The sequence below is a fragment of the Mobula birostris genome, chromosome 2, assembly GCF_030028105.1.
Source record: "Mobula birostris isolate sMobBir1 chromosome 2, sMobBir1.hap1, whole genome shotgun sequence".
NCBI classification, from domain to species: domain Eukaryota; kingdom Metazoa; phylum Chordata; class Chondrichthyes; order Myliobatiformes; family Myliobatidae; genus Mobula; species Mobula birostris.
The window spans coordinates 187,151,956-187,171,192 of record NC_092371.1 but is presented as its reverse complement, the minus strand read 5'-3'; the positions used below and the strand labels follow the sequence as shown (position 1 = coordinate 187,171,192).

The following is a 19,237-nucleotide window of genomic DNA, read 5'->3' as shown; positions in this document are numbered from 1 at the left end:
AAGGTTGAATAGGTTAGGACTTTATTCCCTGGAGCATAGAAGAATGAGGGGAGATTTGATAGAGGTATATAAAATTATGATGGGTATAGATAGAGTGAATGCAAGCAGGCTCTTTCCACTGAGGCAAGGGGAGAAAAAAACCAGAGGACATGGGTTAAGGGTGAGGGGGGAAAAGTTTAAAGGGAACATAAGGGGGGGGGCTTCTTCACACAGAGAGTGGTGGGAGTATGGAATGAGCTGCCAGACGAGGTGGTAAATGCGGGTTCTTTTTTAACATTTAAGAATAAATTGGACAGATACATGGATGGGAGATGTATGGAAGGATATGGTCCATGTGCAGGTCAGTGGGACTAGGCAGAAAATGGTTTGGCACAGCCAAGATGGGCCAAAAGGCCTGTTTCTGTGCTGTAGTTTCTATGGTTTCTATACATATATGGCTATAGTTTTAAATATTTTCAATTGTTTCAGTTTTTTTCCCTCATATGATGATAATTCAATTCTGTAGTACAATAAAACAAAAGATACTCCAAAATAATCCCTATTTGGATACAATAGGGTCTTTTAAAAGCCTCTTAGATAGATATATGGAGCTTAGAATAATAGAGGACTATGCGCTAGGGAAACTCTAGGCAGTTTCTAGAGTAGGTTGCATGGTCGGCACAACACTGTGGGCCAAAGGGCCTGTAATAGGCTGTAGATTTCTATGTTCTATGTTCTAAAATTCCGTGCAGCTCTTTTCAGTTGAGTAACCTCCTCAAAATATTATGCTAGCAGAAAGACAGTCACATTGGATTTGGAGACGGGCCATCATCTCAGCTGGTAAAGATGTCATGCGCTATTATGCAGACCAGCCAGTCCACATTTGGCCTCACTCTACTTCTGAAGTTCTGCGATTGGTTCAATGGCTCCTATGCACTCCTGGATATTTGGACAAAACTGCTACTCAGAATAGTAATCAGAGGTATCTGTTCTTGGATGCAATATTGGAAAATCACAAGCAGACAGAATACTTCTTTGTTTGATTAGCGCCCACACCTCCAAAAATAAATACATACAATACTAATGAATGAGATAATGGCATTGTGCCAATGGCTAATGATCAATGATGGGCTCATGGAATTACTGCCCACCCTTTCCAGAATACTCGTGGATTAGAGTACAGATAATCTGAATGTTGATACAAAAAGGTAATTGGAAAGGAAATAAAAGATCATTTGGGATGGTTATGGGAAAATTATGGCATTACAGGGCTGAACAGTAAACAAATGGTTTCCTTGCACGCTGTAAATTGTATCATTCCATGAAGTTTCTTTTAGCAAATCTAGTATCCAGCATGAACTGGTTTAGAACTAGTGTCAACCTGCTTGCAAAAATAAATTTTGTGTAATCTATCTGGCACATGTCAACATGTTCTGGTTTTGTCCTATGAAATTAAAGTAGAAATTTGTTTTCGCCTTCAGACAAATCCAGAGAAAAACCTCAGATCAACAAGTTCCAAAGAACGATGGGACACAGGAACCCCAGATACTGGAACCTAGAGCAAAAATCAAGCTGCTGGAAGAATACAGCATTGTCAGTAGAGGGAAATAGACCGTTGATGATTGGGGTCAAAGCCCATCATGTGGGTGAAATATGAGAGGAGACAGCCAGTAAAACCATTGGGGAAGGGGTGGAGCAAGAACAAGCAAGTGACAGGTGGATCCCAAATAAGGAGGTGTGATAGCAGATGGAGAAGGAAGGACTGACAGAGGCTGGGAGGTCATAAGTCGGGGAGACAAAGGCCTGCAGATATGGAATTCCTCCACCATATTGTTTATTGCCTCAAGGGCACCTTGCAGCATCAGCCTGCAAGCTTGAAGTCTTCAACAAGGAGCGGAGCCCATAGACACTTGCAATATTCTCCAAGGACAGTTCTAATGGAAGCATCTTTTGGCACTGTACATGAAAGTGTATAGCCACAATTTGGCAGCAAATAGGAACGACTATGTCTTGCTCCTATTGCCCAGAATGGGGTGATTTTTCCCCCTGCATATTCTTTGAGTGCCAAGCAAACATTTAGCTTTCGCTGAAATAAAAAAAACAAGAATAATTTTTACATATTGTATTTCAAACATTACTGCAAGTTTGTCAAAAGTCAATGTCAGAAATGGAGAATGATTCTGTCTTCATACTTGCTCCTTAATCTGCAGTGAATTTCCAACTTTTAGTGCTTTCTTATGACTATTTGTGCGGGGTGCAGCTTTGCACTACACCCATGACTATTACACCACTGTGAAGACAAAGGCTGCCTTTGTGCTCCACAAACCAAATTCTGCTTTGAACTAAATAGGACAGGGATTACATAATGATAATTTTGACTATTTATGAATAATTGCACAAGCTGTCATGCTTCTCACAATAAATTTTCATACTTTGGTAGGGATTTGTGAAATATAGTTGCAAGGTAACAAAAGTTTTATTTTCCAGAATTAAATACCTTGTGGCTAAAATACATACTGGGGTGCCTCGATACAAACCTTTAAAATTTGCACAAGATTGAACAGTAACCACAGAAATATGCAGCTTCAGGCATTGTTTTAGTTTGACCTCTAATAATATGGCACAATAATTACAATACAGGAATAGAGGAAACCAGCTTTATTTTATTCCTGACACACTTAAGGAACAGTAATACAAAACTTCGGAAGTATCACATCCATAACTAGAAGACTGTTTACAGTATTGACATTCACAACAGATGCTTTAAAAAAAACAGGTAAGGACAATGGATAAATTCCAAAGATATCATAAGCAGGTCAGGTTTTAAAACATTTATTAAAAGTTAAAGTTATTAGAGTAATGTTTGAGTTTAATCCTCAAACATCAGGCTAATGCCCATATTATTTTTGTTACATATTTAAGAAAAAGATCAATTAAAGAAATATACATTCTCCCACCACCCCTCACAAATGGATTTCAGTAGTGACTTGAAGCCAATAAATCACATTAAACTTTTAAACAAAGCATTCAGAAATCACATGAATAAATATGGCTGCTTGAAAAGTCAATGAATGCATACGCAAATGTCAATGCAAACTCATTCCACAACTCCACAGCAAGATCCCAATCCTGGCAATCACTAATTACTACACAGACGTCAGACCAATTCAAACATAAGAACCAATAGAAAATCAAATTAAGTTCATGCATATCTACATCTAAAGCAAAGGTGATACCAGTTCACGCACTAGAAACAGTGCACCCATACTGGTTCCACAAAATTACAAGACAGGTAATAACATAGGAAATAGAAACAAAGGCAAGCTATTCAGTCCTCTGTCATTCAATAAGATGTTTAATGATATTTTTACCTCAATACCATTTCCAATATTTTCCCCATTCCTCCTCCTCCTTCATATCCAAAAATCTATTGATCTGTCTTGAATATACTCAGTGACTGAGCCTCCTTAGCTCGATTTAGTAATGAATTTCATAGCTTCACTATAGTATGGGTGAAGAGTTTTCTACTTTTCTTTGCCCTAAATGCCAGCCGCTTATCTTGTGACCTCTGGTTCTAGATAACCCTTGCACCCCATTTGTCAAGATTACCCCTCATTTTCCTAAACTCAAAACATATGGTCTGCTTTCTCTCCTGATATGGCAAACCCAACAATTCCAGGCATCAGTCCAGTAAACCAACCTTTCACATACAGGATAGCCAGGAAGAAGCTGAAGAATACTTAGGAGGGCTAGAACAAATTGGTGCTAAGAAAGAAGATAGCACTTTTGAAAAACATTAGATAGGTCTCCAGGGCCAGAAGGCAGAGGCTGGTAGTAGGCAGGAGTGTATTCTGCCTGGAGGTAGGTGATCAGTGGCATTCCACAGTGACCTGTTCTGAGACCCCTGCTCTCTGTGATTTTTATAAATAGCTTGGATGAGTAAGTGGAAGTGCAGGTTAGTAAGTTTACAGATGACACTAAGGTTAGTGGAGTTGTGGATGATGTGGAGCTGTTGCTGTAGATTGCAACAGGATATTGACAGAATGCCGAGCTGGGCTGAGAAGTGGCAGGCGGAATTCATCACAGAATAGTGTGACGTGAATCATTCTGGAAGGTTGAATTTGAAAGCAGAATACAGGGGTAATGGCAGAATTCTTAGCAGTGTGGAGGAACAGAGGGATTTTGGGGTCCACGTCCATAGATCCCTCAAAGTTGCCAAAATTCAAAGTAAAATTTATTATCAGAATACATACGTCAGCACATACAACCCTGAGATTCTTTTTCTGCAGGCATGCTTAGCAAATCTATTGAACAGTGAATGTAAACAACAGGAATTATTAACTAAACAAACTGCAAATGCAGACATAAATAAATAGCAATAAATAATGAGCATGAAATAACAATATAACAGAGTCCTTAAATGAGTGTAGCTATCCCCTTTTGTTCAAGGGCCTGATGGCTGAGGGGGAGTAACTGTTCTTGAACCTGGTGGTGCGAGTCCTGAGGCTCCTGTACCTTCTATCTGACAGCAGTAGCAAGAAAAGATCATGACCTGGGTGGTGAGGACCTTTGACGATGGATGCTGCTTTTCTACGGCAATGTTTCATGTAGATGGGCTCATTCGTTGGGAGAGTTTTACCTGTGATGTACTGGGCCGAATCCACTACCTTTTGAAGGATTTTCCACTCAAAGGCATTGGTGTTCCCATACCAGGCTGTAATGCAGCCAGTCAGCACACTTTCCACCACATATCTACAGAAGTTTGCCAAGATTTTCGCTGGCATGCCGAATCTCCGCAGAATCCTGAGGAAGTAGAAGTGCTTCGCAATAGTATTAATATGATGGGTCCAGGACAGGTCCTCTGAGATAATGCCACCCAGGAATTTAAGGTTACTAACCCTCTCCACCTCCGATCCTCCTATGAATACTGGCTTATAGAACCTCTGATTTCCCTCTCCAGAAGTCTACTATCAGTATCAATTCTATCAAATTGCCATGCAAGTTGATAGAGTTGTTAAGAACATGTATGATGTGTTGGCCAGCATTAGTTGGAGGACTGAGTTCAAGTGCCCCAGGGTAATGTTACAGCTCTATAAAACCCTGGTTAGACCTTATTTGAAATAATTCTGGTTGCTTCATTATAGGAAGGATATGGAAGCTTTAGAGATGGTGCAGGTAAGATTTATCAGGATGCTGACTGGACAAGGGGGCATGTCTTATGATGCAAGCTATGGTTTTTCTCTCTCTGGAGTGATGGAGGGTGAGAGGTGTCTTGATATAGGTGTACAAGATGATAAGAGGCATAAGTATACAGCCAGAGACTTTTTCCAAGGGCAGAAATGGCTAATACAAGGCGGCATAATTGTAAGGTGATTGGAAGAAAGTGTAAGGGGGTTATTAGAGGTTAGTTCTTCATAAAGAGAGCGGTGGGTGTGGAATGTCCTGCCAGGGGTAGTGGTAGAGACAGATATATTAGGGACATTTATGAAAATCTTAGATGGACATGGATGATAGAAAAATGGAAGGTAATGTAGGAGGAAAGAGTTAGTTTGATCTTAGAGTAGGTTCAAAGGTTGGCACAACATAGTGGGACAAAGGGCCTTTACTATGCTGTAGTGTTCTATGTTCTGTGTTAACTCTGAACCAGCCTTGAACCATCTAGTAATGGGAACAATGGTCTCATTTTTTGTCTTGTCTAAACCAGTCATGTTCTGGATGTTCCATTAAACACCTGCCAAGGAAAGCAACCACACTACATCCAGTCTCCACAAAGTTAGCTTTTCCCTGTTCTCAAACCTTTCTGAATAGATCACGAATCCCTAACTTAACCAAGTAATTCTTTCATTATCTGTGTGTTCTAATCCATTCACTTGCTACTCATCAGCTCAGCATCCATCTCCAGCCCAACAAACTGCAGAACTCAGGTGACTCTCCAGTTCCTGCGTATTGTGTATCTTCTTGCCTTAAGCAATTTGGGGCTTACAATTTCTCTACATTGTTACTTCCTTCAAGACAATACCAGACATCTATTCTCCTGCTCCAATGTTCTTCATTCCAAAGAAATAGCTTTCCTTTTTGTCTCACATTTTGTCTGTTTATACTCCTGCATTGAAAATCAAATTGGCATACACTTTTTGTTGGTCTTGTGAGTAACCACAGTCCCCCTATTTTTGTGTCATTTCTGAAATCTTGTTTTCTACACACAAAAAACTAGATTATTTGTACACTCATAGTTATGGTTTTACATCCTCTCATCTTGAAATATACACGTCATCTGGCAGCAAGTCAATGCATAAAGCATGCAGACATGATCAAGAGATTCAGTTGTTGTTCAGACCAAACATCAGAAAGGGGAAGAAATGTGACCGAAGTGACTTTGACCATGGAATGCTTGTTGGCGTCAGACAGTGTGGTTTGAGTATCTCAGAAACTGCTGATCTCCTGGGATTTTCACAACAGTCTAAAGTTTACAGAACAAAAAAAAACCACTGAGCAGCAGTTCTGTGGGCAAGAATGCCTTGTTAATGAGAGAGGCCAGAGGAGAACAGCCGGACTGGTCAAGCTGACAGGAAGGCAACTTTACGACAGTGGTGAGCAAAAGAGCATCTCTGAATGCACAACAGAATGAACCTTGAGGTGGATGGGCTACAGCAGAAGACTACAAATGTACACTTTATTAGGTACAGGAGGTAACTAATAAGGTGGCCTCCAATTGTATCTCATCACATTCTTTTTTAGTAACCTACTTTGTCTCTACTTTGATTCTACTACATACTCAAAGAACACGATACCTTATTCAGATAATACACTTTCTTCTCATCTACAATGAATCAAGATATTTAATCATGCAGACGATGGAAATGTGAAGTCTTAATGAAAGAAATAGCAAGAGGCTTCACAGCCCATTGTGCTACCATTCTATAATTTATGAGCTGATTTTGTGTCTGATCCACTTCTCAGCCCGATCCCCATTTCTTCAGTTTCTTAAACTTATCACTTCTGACCCCAAACATTATTCCTGACTCCCATCAGGCAAAAGATATAAAAGCCTGGAAGTGCACAACAGAAGGCTCAAGGACAGCTTCTATCCGAATGTTATAAGACTACTGAAAGTCTGTTTGTATGATAATATGGACTCTGGATCCCACAATCTACCTTGTCACGGTCTTGTGTCTTATTGTCTGTCTGCATTGCACCTTATCTGTAACATTTTATTCTGCATTTGATTATTGTTTTTCCCTTGTACTACCTCCATGCGCCAAATGTTATGCAGTGATATGTACAATATTGATGGTATGCAGAACAATTTTTCTCTGTACCTCAGTAGGTAACTCTAAACCAAGAAGTTTAGAAGTTTCTCATTTTAGACTTCCACGGTTTGTCTATTCTCTTATGGCCTGGTCTTGTTTTGGAGCTTACAACTAGAGGAAGTATCTACCCTGTAGCTGCTCTCAGAATTCTTCATGCCTACCCCAGTCTCAAACTCCAGCAAGTGTAGCCTTCACACTTCATAAGAATCCCTCATTTTACATTCCAGGAATCAAGATGGTGAATTGTATCTTCCCTAGATACAAAGTCCAAATTGCATATTGTACTCAAAGTGAGATCTGACCAAAGCCCTATGTTATCTCAGCAAAACTTCACTAGCAACAACAATACTGTTTGTCTTCCGTTCCTGATGGTACAACTTTTGGATCCTGTGAATGAGCATACTGTTATCCCCTTACATCTCTATTCAGAAGTTTTTCTTTAAAATCCTCATTACCAAAATGTATAATTTCACATTTGATCACATTATACTCCACCTGCCACCTTCCTGCCCACTAACATTAATATTTTCAATTTTGCAGATCATTTTCTTTTATCTTCCTCAAAGCTCACTTTTTGAAATAGATCAGTAAACTGAATCATTAAGTGTATTACATGCAAGCCTTTAATATAATCTGAACACAATCAAAGGTCCCATCCCAATCTCTGTTGCACACCATAAAAACTGACTGTAAAAGCTTTTATAGATATGTGAAAAGAAAAAGATTGGTTAAGACAAATGTAGGTCCCCTACAGACAGAAACAGGTGAATTGATTATGGGGAGCAAGGACATGGCAGACCAATTGAATAACTACTTTGGTTCTGTCTTCACTAAGGAGGACATAAATAATCTTCTGGAAATAGTGGGGGACAGAGGGTCTAGTGAGATGGAGGAACTGAGGGAAATACATGTTAGTAGGGAAGTGGTGTTAGGTAAATTGAAGGGATTAAAGGCAGATAAATCCCCAGGGCCAGATGGTCTGCATCCCAGAGTGCTTAAGGAAGTAGCACAAGAAATAGTGGATGCATTTGTGATAATTTTTCAAAACTCTTTAGATTCTGGACTAGTTCCTGAGGATTGGAGGGTGGCTAATGTAACCCCACTTTTTAAAAAAGGAGGGAGAGAGAAACCTGGGAATTATAGACCGGTTAGCCTGACATCAGTGGTGGGGAAAATGCTAGAGTCAGTTATCAAAGATGTGATAACAGCACATTTGGAAAGCGGTGAAATCATCGGACAATGTCAGCATGGATTTGTGAAAGGAAAATCATGTCTGACGAATCTCACAGAATTTTTTGAGGATGTAACTAGTAGAGTGGATAGGGGAGAACCAGTGGATGTGGTATATTTGGATTTTCAAAAGGCTTTTGACAAGATCCCACACAGGAGATTGGTGTGCAAACTTAAAGCACATGGTATTGGGGGTAAGGTATTGATGTGGATAGAGAATTGGTTGGCAGACAGGAAGCAAAGAGTGGGAATAAATGGGACCTTTTCAGAGTGGCAGGCAGTGACTAGTGGGGTACCGCAAGGCTCAGTGCTGGGACCCCAGTTGTTTACAATATATATTAATGACTTAGACGAGGGAATTAAATGCAGCATCTCCAAGTTTGCGGATGACATGAAGCTGGGCGGCAGTGTTAGCTGTGAGGAGGATGCTAAGAGGATGCAGGGTGACTTGGATAGGTTGGGTGAGTGGGCAAATCCATGGCAGATGCAATTTAATGTGGATAAATGTGAGGTTATCCACTTTGGTGGCAAAAACAGGAAAACAGATTATTATCTGAATGGTGGCCGATTAGGAAAAGGGGAGGTGCAACGAGACCTGGGTGTCATTATACACCAGTCATTGAAAGTGGGTATGCAGGTACAGCAGGCGGTGAAAAAGGCAAATGGTATGCTGGCATTCATAGCAAGAGGATTCGAGTACAGGAGCAGGGAGGTACTACTGCAGTTGTACAAGGCCTTGGTGAGACCACACCTGGAGTATTGTGTGCAGTTTTGGTCCCCTAATCGGAGGAAAGACATCCTTGGCATAGAGGGAGTACAAAGAAGGTTCACCAGATTGATTCCTGGGATGGCAGGACTTTCATATAATGAAAGACTGGATCGACTAGGCTTATACTCATTGGAATTTAGAAGATTGAGGGGGGATCTTATTGAAACATATAAAATCCTAAAGGGATTGGACAGGCTAGATGCAGGAAAATTGTTCCCGATGTTGGGGAAGTCCAGAACGAGGGGTCACAGTTTGAGGATAAAGGGGAAGCCTTTTAGGACCGAGATGAGGAAAAACTTCTTCACGCAGAGAGTGGTGAATCTGTGGAATTCTCTGCCACAGGAAACAGTTGAGGCCAGTTCATTGGCTATATTTAAGAGGGAGTTAGATATGGCCCTTGTGGCTAAAGGGATCAGGGGATATAGGGGGAAGGCTGGTACAGGGTTCTGAGTTGGATGATCAGCCATGATCGTACTGAATGGTGGTGCAGGCTCGAAGGGCCAAATGGCCTACTCCTGCACCTATTTTCTATATTTCTATGTTTACCATCAGTTACAGAACAAAACTGACAACAGTTCATTCTTTCTTTCTGTCCTTAATAAACCTTGTCCCAAATATGATCAACAATCCCATGATTCTTTCTTTTGAGGTAGCTTTAAATGCCTTTTGAAAACCTAGACATGCTACATCCACTGGCTCCCCTTTATCAAGCATGCCGGGACTTCCCTCAATAAATTATAAGATTATTAAAAGGAACTTCCCTTTCATGAAACAGTGCAAAATGTTTCTAATCACATTAATCACAAGAGATAACTGCAAACACTTCCATTTGTATTTTCCAGCATCCACGCTTCCCGATAAAAATCAGTGTCTTGGACTGCACTTAAATTAAGATGACTGAGTAGCTACTGTACTTCTCTCCCTTTTCTGAGGAGGCTGAGCCTGCATTGGGATACATGTAAACCATCTGAGTTAAGATCAGCTAACCCATCACTGCACTCATGACCATGCCTTTAACTATCTCTTTATGAGCATCTTCATAAAGAAGGAAATACTTTGCCTCGCTAACTTGTATAGGGGACTACACCTCAGTCTTGTGATCAATGCACTAATTTACCTTTTTAAAAAAAAAGACCAAGAGAAGCACTTTTAAATGTCCTACTTTCCAAATACGAAGGCTATACTGAATATAACCTTAATTTCATCTTTCACAACCCACATAAGCAATTCCATGGCTTGAGGCTATTCATCAGATGCAGGCATGGGGAACCCAGTAACCTTCTTCTAGATTTTAGCCTGCACTCATGCAAGTACATTGCAAGGCAGCATGCAAAAGGAGCAATTTTCTGAGCATTCAAATGAATGAATACAAGTCCACCCAATTCAGAAACAGATCTTTGTTATAATTTTAAAAGCATGTATTTAATGAAATGAATAGATCTTGTCTAAAAGTACTACATCAAAGCTGACCCTTCTCACCACCTGGTACTGCAGTCCAAAACAATCTTTGTTCCTTGCTGACATGTAATGCTGTTTCAAGGCAGTAGCAGGCACCGCATCATAACATTTTTAATAGTTTTTTTTTCAGCTGTTCATATGGAACTTTAAAGAATTTTTGGATTCAGCTGGATGAAAAACAATAATTGATGAACTTTCATAGAAGATACTTACTTATGCATGTGGCCTGCCCCAACAATGACCATAATGCAGTAAGAAATTCCAGTCTGAAGAATAAAATGCAAAGCATACCTGAAGGAAAAATACATCATAATGATTATGGATGAACAATACAACATGGAGTCAGAACAAAACAAAGTGACACTTAGGATAATCAAATAGTTAGCTACATACAAAATTAAATAATTCAATATACAGTATTTAATTGTTAAAACAAGTGCAGAGAAGAACCAACTTTTATGAGACTTGAGAAAGAGCACGATATGGTGAAGGCCGTCAAGAAAACGTTGTCAACATTTTCCCTCATTATTACCTGTCCACCTCTGGCTTGGATTCATTATAAAATTACCATTGTTTTCTTTCTTCTCTCCATCCTCTTAAGTTTTATATGCTGAAACAGTATGCTGTTTTTAGTGGCTAACATTGGATGTGATTCTGAATAATCTATCAAAAATCAAATCAGTAGCTTAATATTTCAGCAATGGGTCTAGCCAAGGGATAGATTATTTTGTTCACCTACCTGATCATGATGCAATTTTGTTAGCACTTTTTATGAAAATCATTTCTTTTTGTTAATAGTCTCACTTTATCCTTTCAGGGGTGGTAGTGGGGATAAACTCCGACTACCTATTAAATGCTCCCAATGCCTTGCATGACAAATAGCCTCTGACAAACAAGTCCAGCTCCTGGCCTTCAGGTGTGGCTTAGGTACTAAGCCTGGCAGAACTACTTCTACTGAAAGGAAAAGCGGCAAGTATGCGGCTTACTGGCGCCTTAAAACCAGTCGCTTTGGGCAGATAGGGTTCACTAGTTGTGGTTGGCAGCTCAGCTAGAAGAAGAAAAACTCTGATCTCAAATCTCTGCTGCCTTGTGCCTATCCCCATTTACGGGGAAGGCTTTGGGAGTAAACCCCAAGGAAATATCTGAAGCTGGAGTCCTTAATGCAGTCCTACGTTGAGATCAATGCTGACGGGCGACACCTGCGATGCAGCTGGTGCCAAAGTGTCTCAGTTTCTGCCTTTCCTTTGGATTCATCAGCCGCAGGGAGAGGGGAGCCAGTTATGTGGGTAACAGCTTGCTCTCCATATCTCACTGACGGAGCTTGTGTATCATGCAGACAGATGGGACATAACATCCTTGGTCAATCCCAACCAACAGGATATTCCAATGTTGGATAAGGATGAAAGCATCCCAAATACTCAATACATTTAAGTCAAATGCTAATTTTGGAAATGTCTTATTACAATGCCACCATTTACAAAACACAACGCAGCACTTCAGAAATCTGTGTCGGGTTAGTCAACAGCATGTAAAAGATCATGTGTCCTCTTTAGGCAGGAGGAAGGCAGGGAAAATTGTTTGACATATTACACCCAGATTCCATGCTTGCTCATAGCACCTCAACGGTGAAGAAAGTATGATGATTCATTTCATTAACTGAATATTCATTTCAAAGAAATGCAGAACCAATTTGCCAGAAGCAATTAAAGGGCTCAACAGTAAACTGCATTATTCAATTATCATTTGGAAAAGGTTAACTTTAAAGATTAGCTTTACTTGTCATACGTACATTGAACCAGACAATGAAATGCATTGCTTGCGTCAAATCATCAGAGTATGTTGAGTGTGGCCACGGATCGGGCACTGACATAGCATGCCCACAGCTTACTAACCCTAATCAAACGTCTTTAGGAATGCGGCAGAAAACCTGAGCTCCTGGAAGAAACCCACATGGTTACGGGAAGCACGTACAAATTCCATACAGACAAAGGCGGTAATCAAACTTTGATCTTACAGCTAGCACTGTAAAGTACTACGCTAGCTGCAATGCTACCATACCATCCCCCTTTGCTACTGTGCCCCCATATACACATGTAAATATTATAAAACCCCAATGCAAAACACTGCAACTCAGTGGGAGAAAGGAAATTATAGGATCAGTATAAACTTCTCATGCATCATAAGGGTGATGGAAAAAGTGTTTGCTAAATTTATTCTATTTTTCACCTGAAAGCACCAGTAATTCTTAATAGTGTAATAATTATCACTCCAGCCCATTAAAAATCACTGAATTTAGCAAAGTTTTAATTTATCTAAGTGGTTGGCTACGTCGATTATCTGCTCATTACATAGCCTCACCGAATCATAACATCAAATGCAGCAGGCTTTCCAAAAGCTACCTTACCAAAGCCTACCAGGCAAACTGTATTTTGATCATGTAACGCAAAATTGAGCAAGTGATCTGTTTCACGGACATAGTATCTGCACTCCCTTTACATTAACCTCTGCTGTCACAAGGGCAGGAATGGCTGCTGCATGATCCAGGGTTTAGATATTTCAAAAGGTTCAGGGAGGGAGGTAAAAGAGGTGTAGAAATGGCTTTGCCAATCAGGGATAGTATTACAGTTGCAGGAATGGAGGACACCATGGTGGGATTGTTAACTGCGTCACTGTGGGTGGAAGTCAGAAAAAAGGAATAAGACCATAAGACATACAAGCAGAATTAGGCCATTTGGCCCATCGAGTCTGCTCCACCATTTCATCATGGCTGATCCAATTTTCCTCTTAGCCCCAATCTCCTTCCTTCTTCCCATATCACTTCAGGCCCTGACCAATCAAGAATCTATCAACCTCTGCTTTAAATACACATTAAAAACTAGGCCTTCACAGCTGTCTGTGGCAAAGAAATCCACAGATTCACCACCCTCTGGTGAAAGAGATTCCTCACTTTCATTCTAAAAACACACCCTTCTATTCGGAGGCTGTGTCTTCTGGCCTTAACTCTCTCACCAGAGGAAACATCCTCTCCACATCTACTCTATCAAGGCCTTTCACCATTCGATGGGTTTCAATGAAGTCACCCCTCATTCTTCAGAATTCCAGCGAATACAGGCCTAGACTCATCAAACATTCTTCATATGACAAACCATTCAATCCTTCAATCATTTTTGTGAAACCCCATTGAAACACCTCCAGTTTCAGTACATCCTTTCTAAGATGAAGGGCCTAAAACTGCTCACAGTAATCCAAGTGAGGCCTCACCAGTGCTTTATAAAGTCTCAACATTACATCCTTGCTTTTACATTCTAGTCCTCTTGAAATGAATGCTAACATCACATTTGCTTTCCTCACCACAAACTCAGCCTACAAATTAACTTTTAGGGAATCCTGCGCAAAGACTCCCAAGTTCCTTCGCACCTCAGATTTTGTATTTTCTCTCCATTTAGAAAATTGTCAACCCTTTCATTTCTTCTACCAAAGTGCATGACCATACACTTTCCGACACTGTATTCCACCTGCCATTTCTTTGCCCATTCTCCTGATCTGTCTAAGTCCTTATGTAGCCTCGTTGCTTCCTCAAAACTACCTGCCCCTCCACCCATCTTCATATCATCTGCAAACTTTGCAACAAAGCCATCAATTCCATCATTCAAATCATTAACATATAACATTAAAAAAAACAGTCCCAACACAGACATCTGTGGAACACCACTAGTCACCGGCAGCCAACCAGAAATGCCACCCTTTATTCCCACTCTTTGTATTCCTGCCAATCAGCCACTGCTTTATCATTGCCAGAATCTTTCCTGTAATACCATAGGCTTGTAGGTTGTTAGAAGGGTAACTCTGCAGGTATGAGACGTAAATTAGCTAAGATAGACTGGCAAATGATACTCAAAGGGTTGACAGTGGATATGCAATGGCAAGAATTTAAAGATCGCATGGATGAACTACAACAATTGTTCATCCCAGTTTGGTAAAAGAATAAACCAGGGAAGGTAGTGCACCTGTGGCTGACGAGGGAAATTAGGGATAGTACCAATTCCAAAGAAGAAACATACAAATTAGCCAGAAAAAGCAGCACACCTGAGGACTGGGAGAAATTCATAGTCCAGCAGAGGGGGACAAAGAGCTTAATTAGGAAAGGGAAAAAAGATTATGAGAGAAAGCTGGCAGGGAACATAAAAACTGACTGTAAAAGCTTTTATAGATATGTGAAAAGAAAAAGATTGGTTAAGACAAATGTAGGTCCCTTACAGTCAGAAACGGGTGAATTGATCATGGGGAACAAGGGCATGGCAGACCAATTGAATAACTACTTTGGTTCTGTCTTCACTAAGGAGGACATAGATAATCTTCTGGAAACAGTAGGAGACAGAAGGTCCAGTGAGATGGAGGAACTGAGGGAAATACATGTTAGTAGGGAAGTGGTGTTAGGTAAATTGAAGGGATTAAAGGCAGATAAATCCCCAGGTTCAGATGGTCTGCATCCCAGAGTGCTTAAGGAAGTAGCCCAAGAAATAGTGGATGCATTAGTGATAATTTTTCAAAACTCTTTAGATTCTGGATTAGATCCTGAGGATTGGCTAATGTAACCCCGCTTTTTAAAAAAAAGAGGGAGAGAGAAACTGGGGAATTATAGACCAGTGAGCCTAACAGTGGTGGTGGGGAAAATGCCAGAGTCAGTTATCAAAGATGTGACAACAGCACATTTGGAAAGTGGTGAAATCATCGGACAAAGTCAGCATGGATTTGTGAAAGGAAAATCATGTCTGACGAATCTCACAGAATTTTTTGAGGATGTAACTAGTAGAGTGGATAGGGGAGAACCAGTGGATGTGGTATATTTGGATTTTCAAACGGCTTTCGACAAGGTCCCACACAGGAGATTAGTGTGCAAACTTAAAGCACACGGCATTGGGGGTAAGGTATTGATGTGGATAGAGTATTGGTTGGCAGACAGGAAGCAAAGAGTGGGAATAAACGGGACCTTTTCAGAATGGCAGGCAGTGACTAGTGGGGTACCGCAAGGCTCAGTGCTGGGACCCCAGTTGTTTACAATATACATTAATAACTTAGACGAGGGAATTAAATGCAGCATCTCCAGGTTTGCAGATGACACGAAGCTGGGCCGCAGTGTTAGCTGTGAGGAGGATGCTAAGAGGATGCAGGGTGACTTGGATAGGTTGGGTGAGTGGGCAAATTCATGGCAGATGCAATTTAATGTGGAGAAATGTGAGGTTATCCACTTTGGTGGCAAGAACAGGAAAACAGATTATTATCTGAATGGTGGCCAATTAGGAAAAGGGGAGGTGCAACGAGACCTGGGTGTCATTGTACACCAGTCATTGAAAGTTGGCATGCAGGTACAGCAGAAGGTGAAAAAGGCGAATGGTATGCTGGCATTCATAGCAAGAGGATTCAAGTACAGGAGCAGGGAGGTACTACTGCAGTTGCACAAGGCCTTGGTGAGACCACACCTGGAGTATTGTGTGCAGTTTTAGTCCCCTAATCTGAGGAAAGACATTCTTTCCATAGAGGGGGTACAAAGAAGGTTCACTAGATTGATTCCTGGGATGGCAGGACTTTCATATGATGAAAGACTGGACCGACTAGGCTTATACTCTCTGGAATTTAGAAGATTGAGGGGGGATCTGATTGAAACATATAAAATTCTAAAGGGATTGGACAGGCTAGATGCAGGAAGATTGTTCCCGATGTTGGGGAAGTCCAGAACGAGGGGTCACAGTTTGAGGATAAAGGGGAAGCCTTTTAGGACCGAGATGAGGAAAAACTTCTTCACACAGAGAGTGGTGAATCTGTGCAATTCTCTGCCACAGGAAACAGTTGAAACCAGTTCATTGGCTATATTTAAGAGGGAGTTAGATAAGGCCCTTGTGGTTAGAGGGATCAGGGGGTATGGAGAGAAGGCAGGTATAGGGTTCTGAGTGGGATGATCAGCCATGATCGTAATGAATGGCGGTGCAGGCTCGAAGGGCCGAAAGGCCTACTCCTGCACCTATTTTCTATGTTAAGCAGTCTCAGGTGTGGCACTTTGTCAAAGGCCTTCTGAAAATCCAAGTACACAAGGTCAACTGATGCTTTTTTGTCTATCCTGCTTATTTCTTCAAAGAATTCCAACAGATTTGTCAGGCAAGATTTTCCCCACGAAGAAACCATGATGACTACAGCCTATTTTATCATGTGCCTCCAAGTACCCCGAGATCGCACCCTTAATAATCAATTCCAACATCATCCCAACATCTAAGGTCAAACTAACTGGCCTATAGTTTCCTTTCTTCTGCCTCTCTCCCTTCTTGAAGAGTGGAGTGATATTTGCAATTTATCAGTCTTCCAGAACCACTCCAGAATCTAGTGATTCTTTAAAGATCATTACACATGCATCCTGATCTCTTCAACTACCCATTTCAGAACATTGGGGTGTACACCATCTGGTCCAGGTAACTTATCTGCCTTCAGATCTTTCAGTTTCCTGAGAACCTTCTCCCTAGTTATGGTAACATCACACACTTCATGACCCCTGACACCTGGAACTTCCACCATACTGTTTTCCACTGTGGACACTGATGTAAAATACTTATTCAGTTCATCAGCAATTTCATTGTCCCCCATTATTACCTCGCCAGCATAACTTTCCAGTGGTCTCGCCTCTCTTTTACATTTTATTTATCTGAATAGGCTTTTGGTATCTTCTTTATGAAGCAATCACTCTGTTGAGGTTATTCTAGACACCCTCCCTCCAATAGCAACAGAGACACTGACAAACAGATCAGGAGGCAGGGTAACCATAAAATAAATGGTAGGGTTGTTAGTATGGTGGACTTCAACTTCCCTGATATTGATTGGCAACTCCTTAGTGCAAAAGATTTAGATGAGGTGATATTTGTTAGGTATACGCAGGAAGAATTCCTGATACAAGATGTAGACAGGTCAATTGAAGGAGAGGCCATACTGGACCTGGTGCTCAACAACGAACTAAATTAGGCGTCGGATCTCTCTGTGGGTAAGGATTTCAGTGACAATGATCACAACTCCCTGACCTTTACCATAGCCCTGCAGAGAGATAGGAGCCGATGGCATGGGAGAGTATTTAATTGGGGAGAGGGGATTTTGATGCTCTTAGGCAGGAACTTGAGAATGTAAATTGGGAATAGACCTACTCAGGGAGAAGCGCAGAAATGTGGAGGTTGTTTAGGGCGCACTTGTTGGGGATTCTGGATAGGTTTGTCCCAATGATGCAGAGAAAGGATGGTAATGTGTAGGAACTATGCTTGACCAAAAATGTGGAAAATCTTGTCACGAGAAATAAGGAACTTTACTTAAGGTTTGGGAAGCAGAGATCAAACAGGGCACTAGAAAGTTACCAGATAGCTAGGAACAAACTGAAGAATGAACTTAGGAGAGCTAGAGGTAGCATGAAAAGGCTTTGGCGAGTAGGATTAAGGAAAATTTCTGTAGAAGGCAGAGGGTAGTTGTAAATGAAGCATATTCTGCCTGGAAGTTGATGACCAGTGGTGTTCTGCAAGGATCTGTTCTGGGATGCCTGCTCTTTATGACTTTTACAATTGACTTGGATGAGGAAGTGGAAGGGTGGGTTAGCAAGTTTGTAGATGACACAAGGTTGGTAGAGTTGTGGATAGTGTTACAATAGGACATTGACAGAATGCAGAGCTGGGCTGAGAAGTGGTAGATCGAGTTCAACCTGGAAAAGTATGAAGTGCTTCATTTTGGAAGGGCAAATTTGAAGGCGGACTACAAGGTTAATGGCAAGATTCTTAACAGTGTAGATCTTGGGGTACACATCCATAGATTCTCTCAAAGTTGCCATGGAATTTGATAGGGTTATTAAGAAGGTGTATGGTGTGTTGGTCTTCATTAGTCAGAGAAATGAGTTCATGAGCTGCAAGGTAGTGCTGCAGCTCTATAAAACCCTGGTTAGACCACCCTAGGAATATTGTGTTCAGTTCTGGTCACCTCGTTACAGGAGCCGAATTTGTCACAGGATTCCTTCTTCCAATGCCAAACTCCAAATCAGCAACATTATCCCCATTTCACTTCAAGGAGTTTTGTGTGGAGTGTTGACCTTCATTATTCGGGGGATTGCTGCAGATTTATAAAATCCTGCTCAGACCATACTTGGAATATTGTGGTCAGTGTTGGTTGCCTGATAGGAAAGATGTGGAAACTTTACGGACAGTACAGAGGAGATTTACAAGAATGCTGCCAAAATTTGAGAGCATGTCTTATAAGGCTAGGTTGAACAAGCTAGGGCATTTCTCTCTGGAGCAAAGGAAGATGAGATACGACTTGGTTGAGGTATACAAGATGATAAAAGTGGATAGCAAGACTTTTTCCCAGGGCAGAGATATCTAATATGAGGAGGCATACTTTTAAGGTGATTGGAGGAAAGTGTAGAGAGAGATGTCTGATGTAAGGTTTTTTAAAAATACAAAGAGGTACTGAGTGCGTG

At 41.0% G+C, this 19,237-nt stretch overlaps 1 protein-coding gene across 3 annotated transcripts in view; it reads right to left on the bottom strand.

The window, feature by feature from the left end:
- LOC140193959 (lysophospholipid acyltransferase 2-like) overlaps nucleotides 1–19,237 on the bottom strand; it is a 185,304-nt gene that overhangs the window by 98,984 nt on the left and 67,083 nt on the right. For all 3 annotated transcript variants that reach the window (XM_072251188.1, XM_072251190.1, XM_072251189.1), the window contains one exon: nucleotides 10,960–11,037. In XM_072251188.1, coding sequence (XP_072107289.1) covers nucleotides 10,960–11,037 — 78 coding nt within the window. The remainder of the gene's footprint in view (nucleotides 1–10,959; nucleotides 11,038–19,237) is intronic.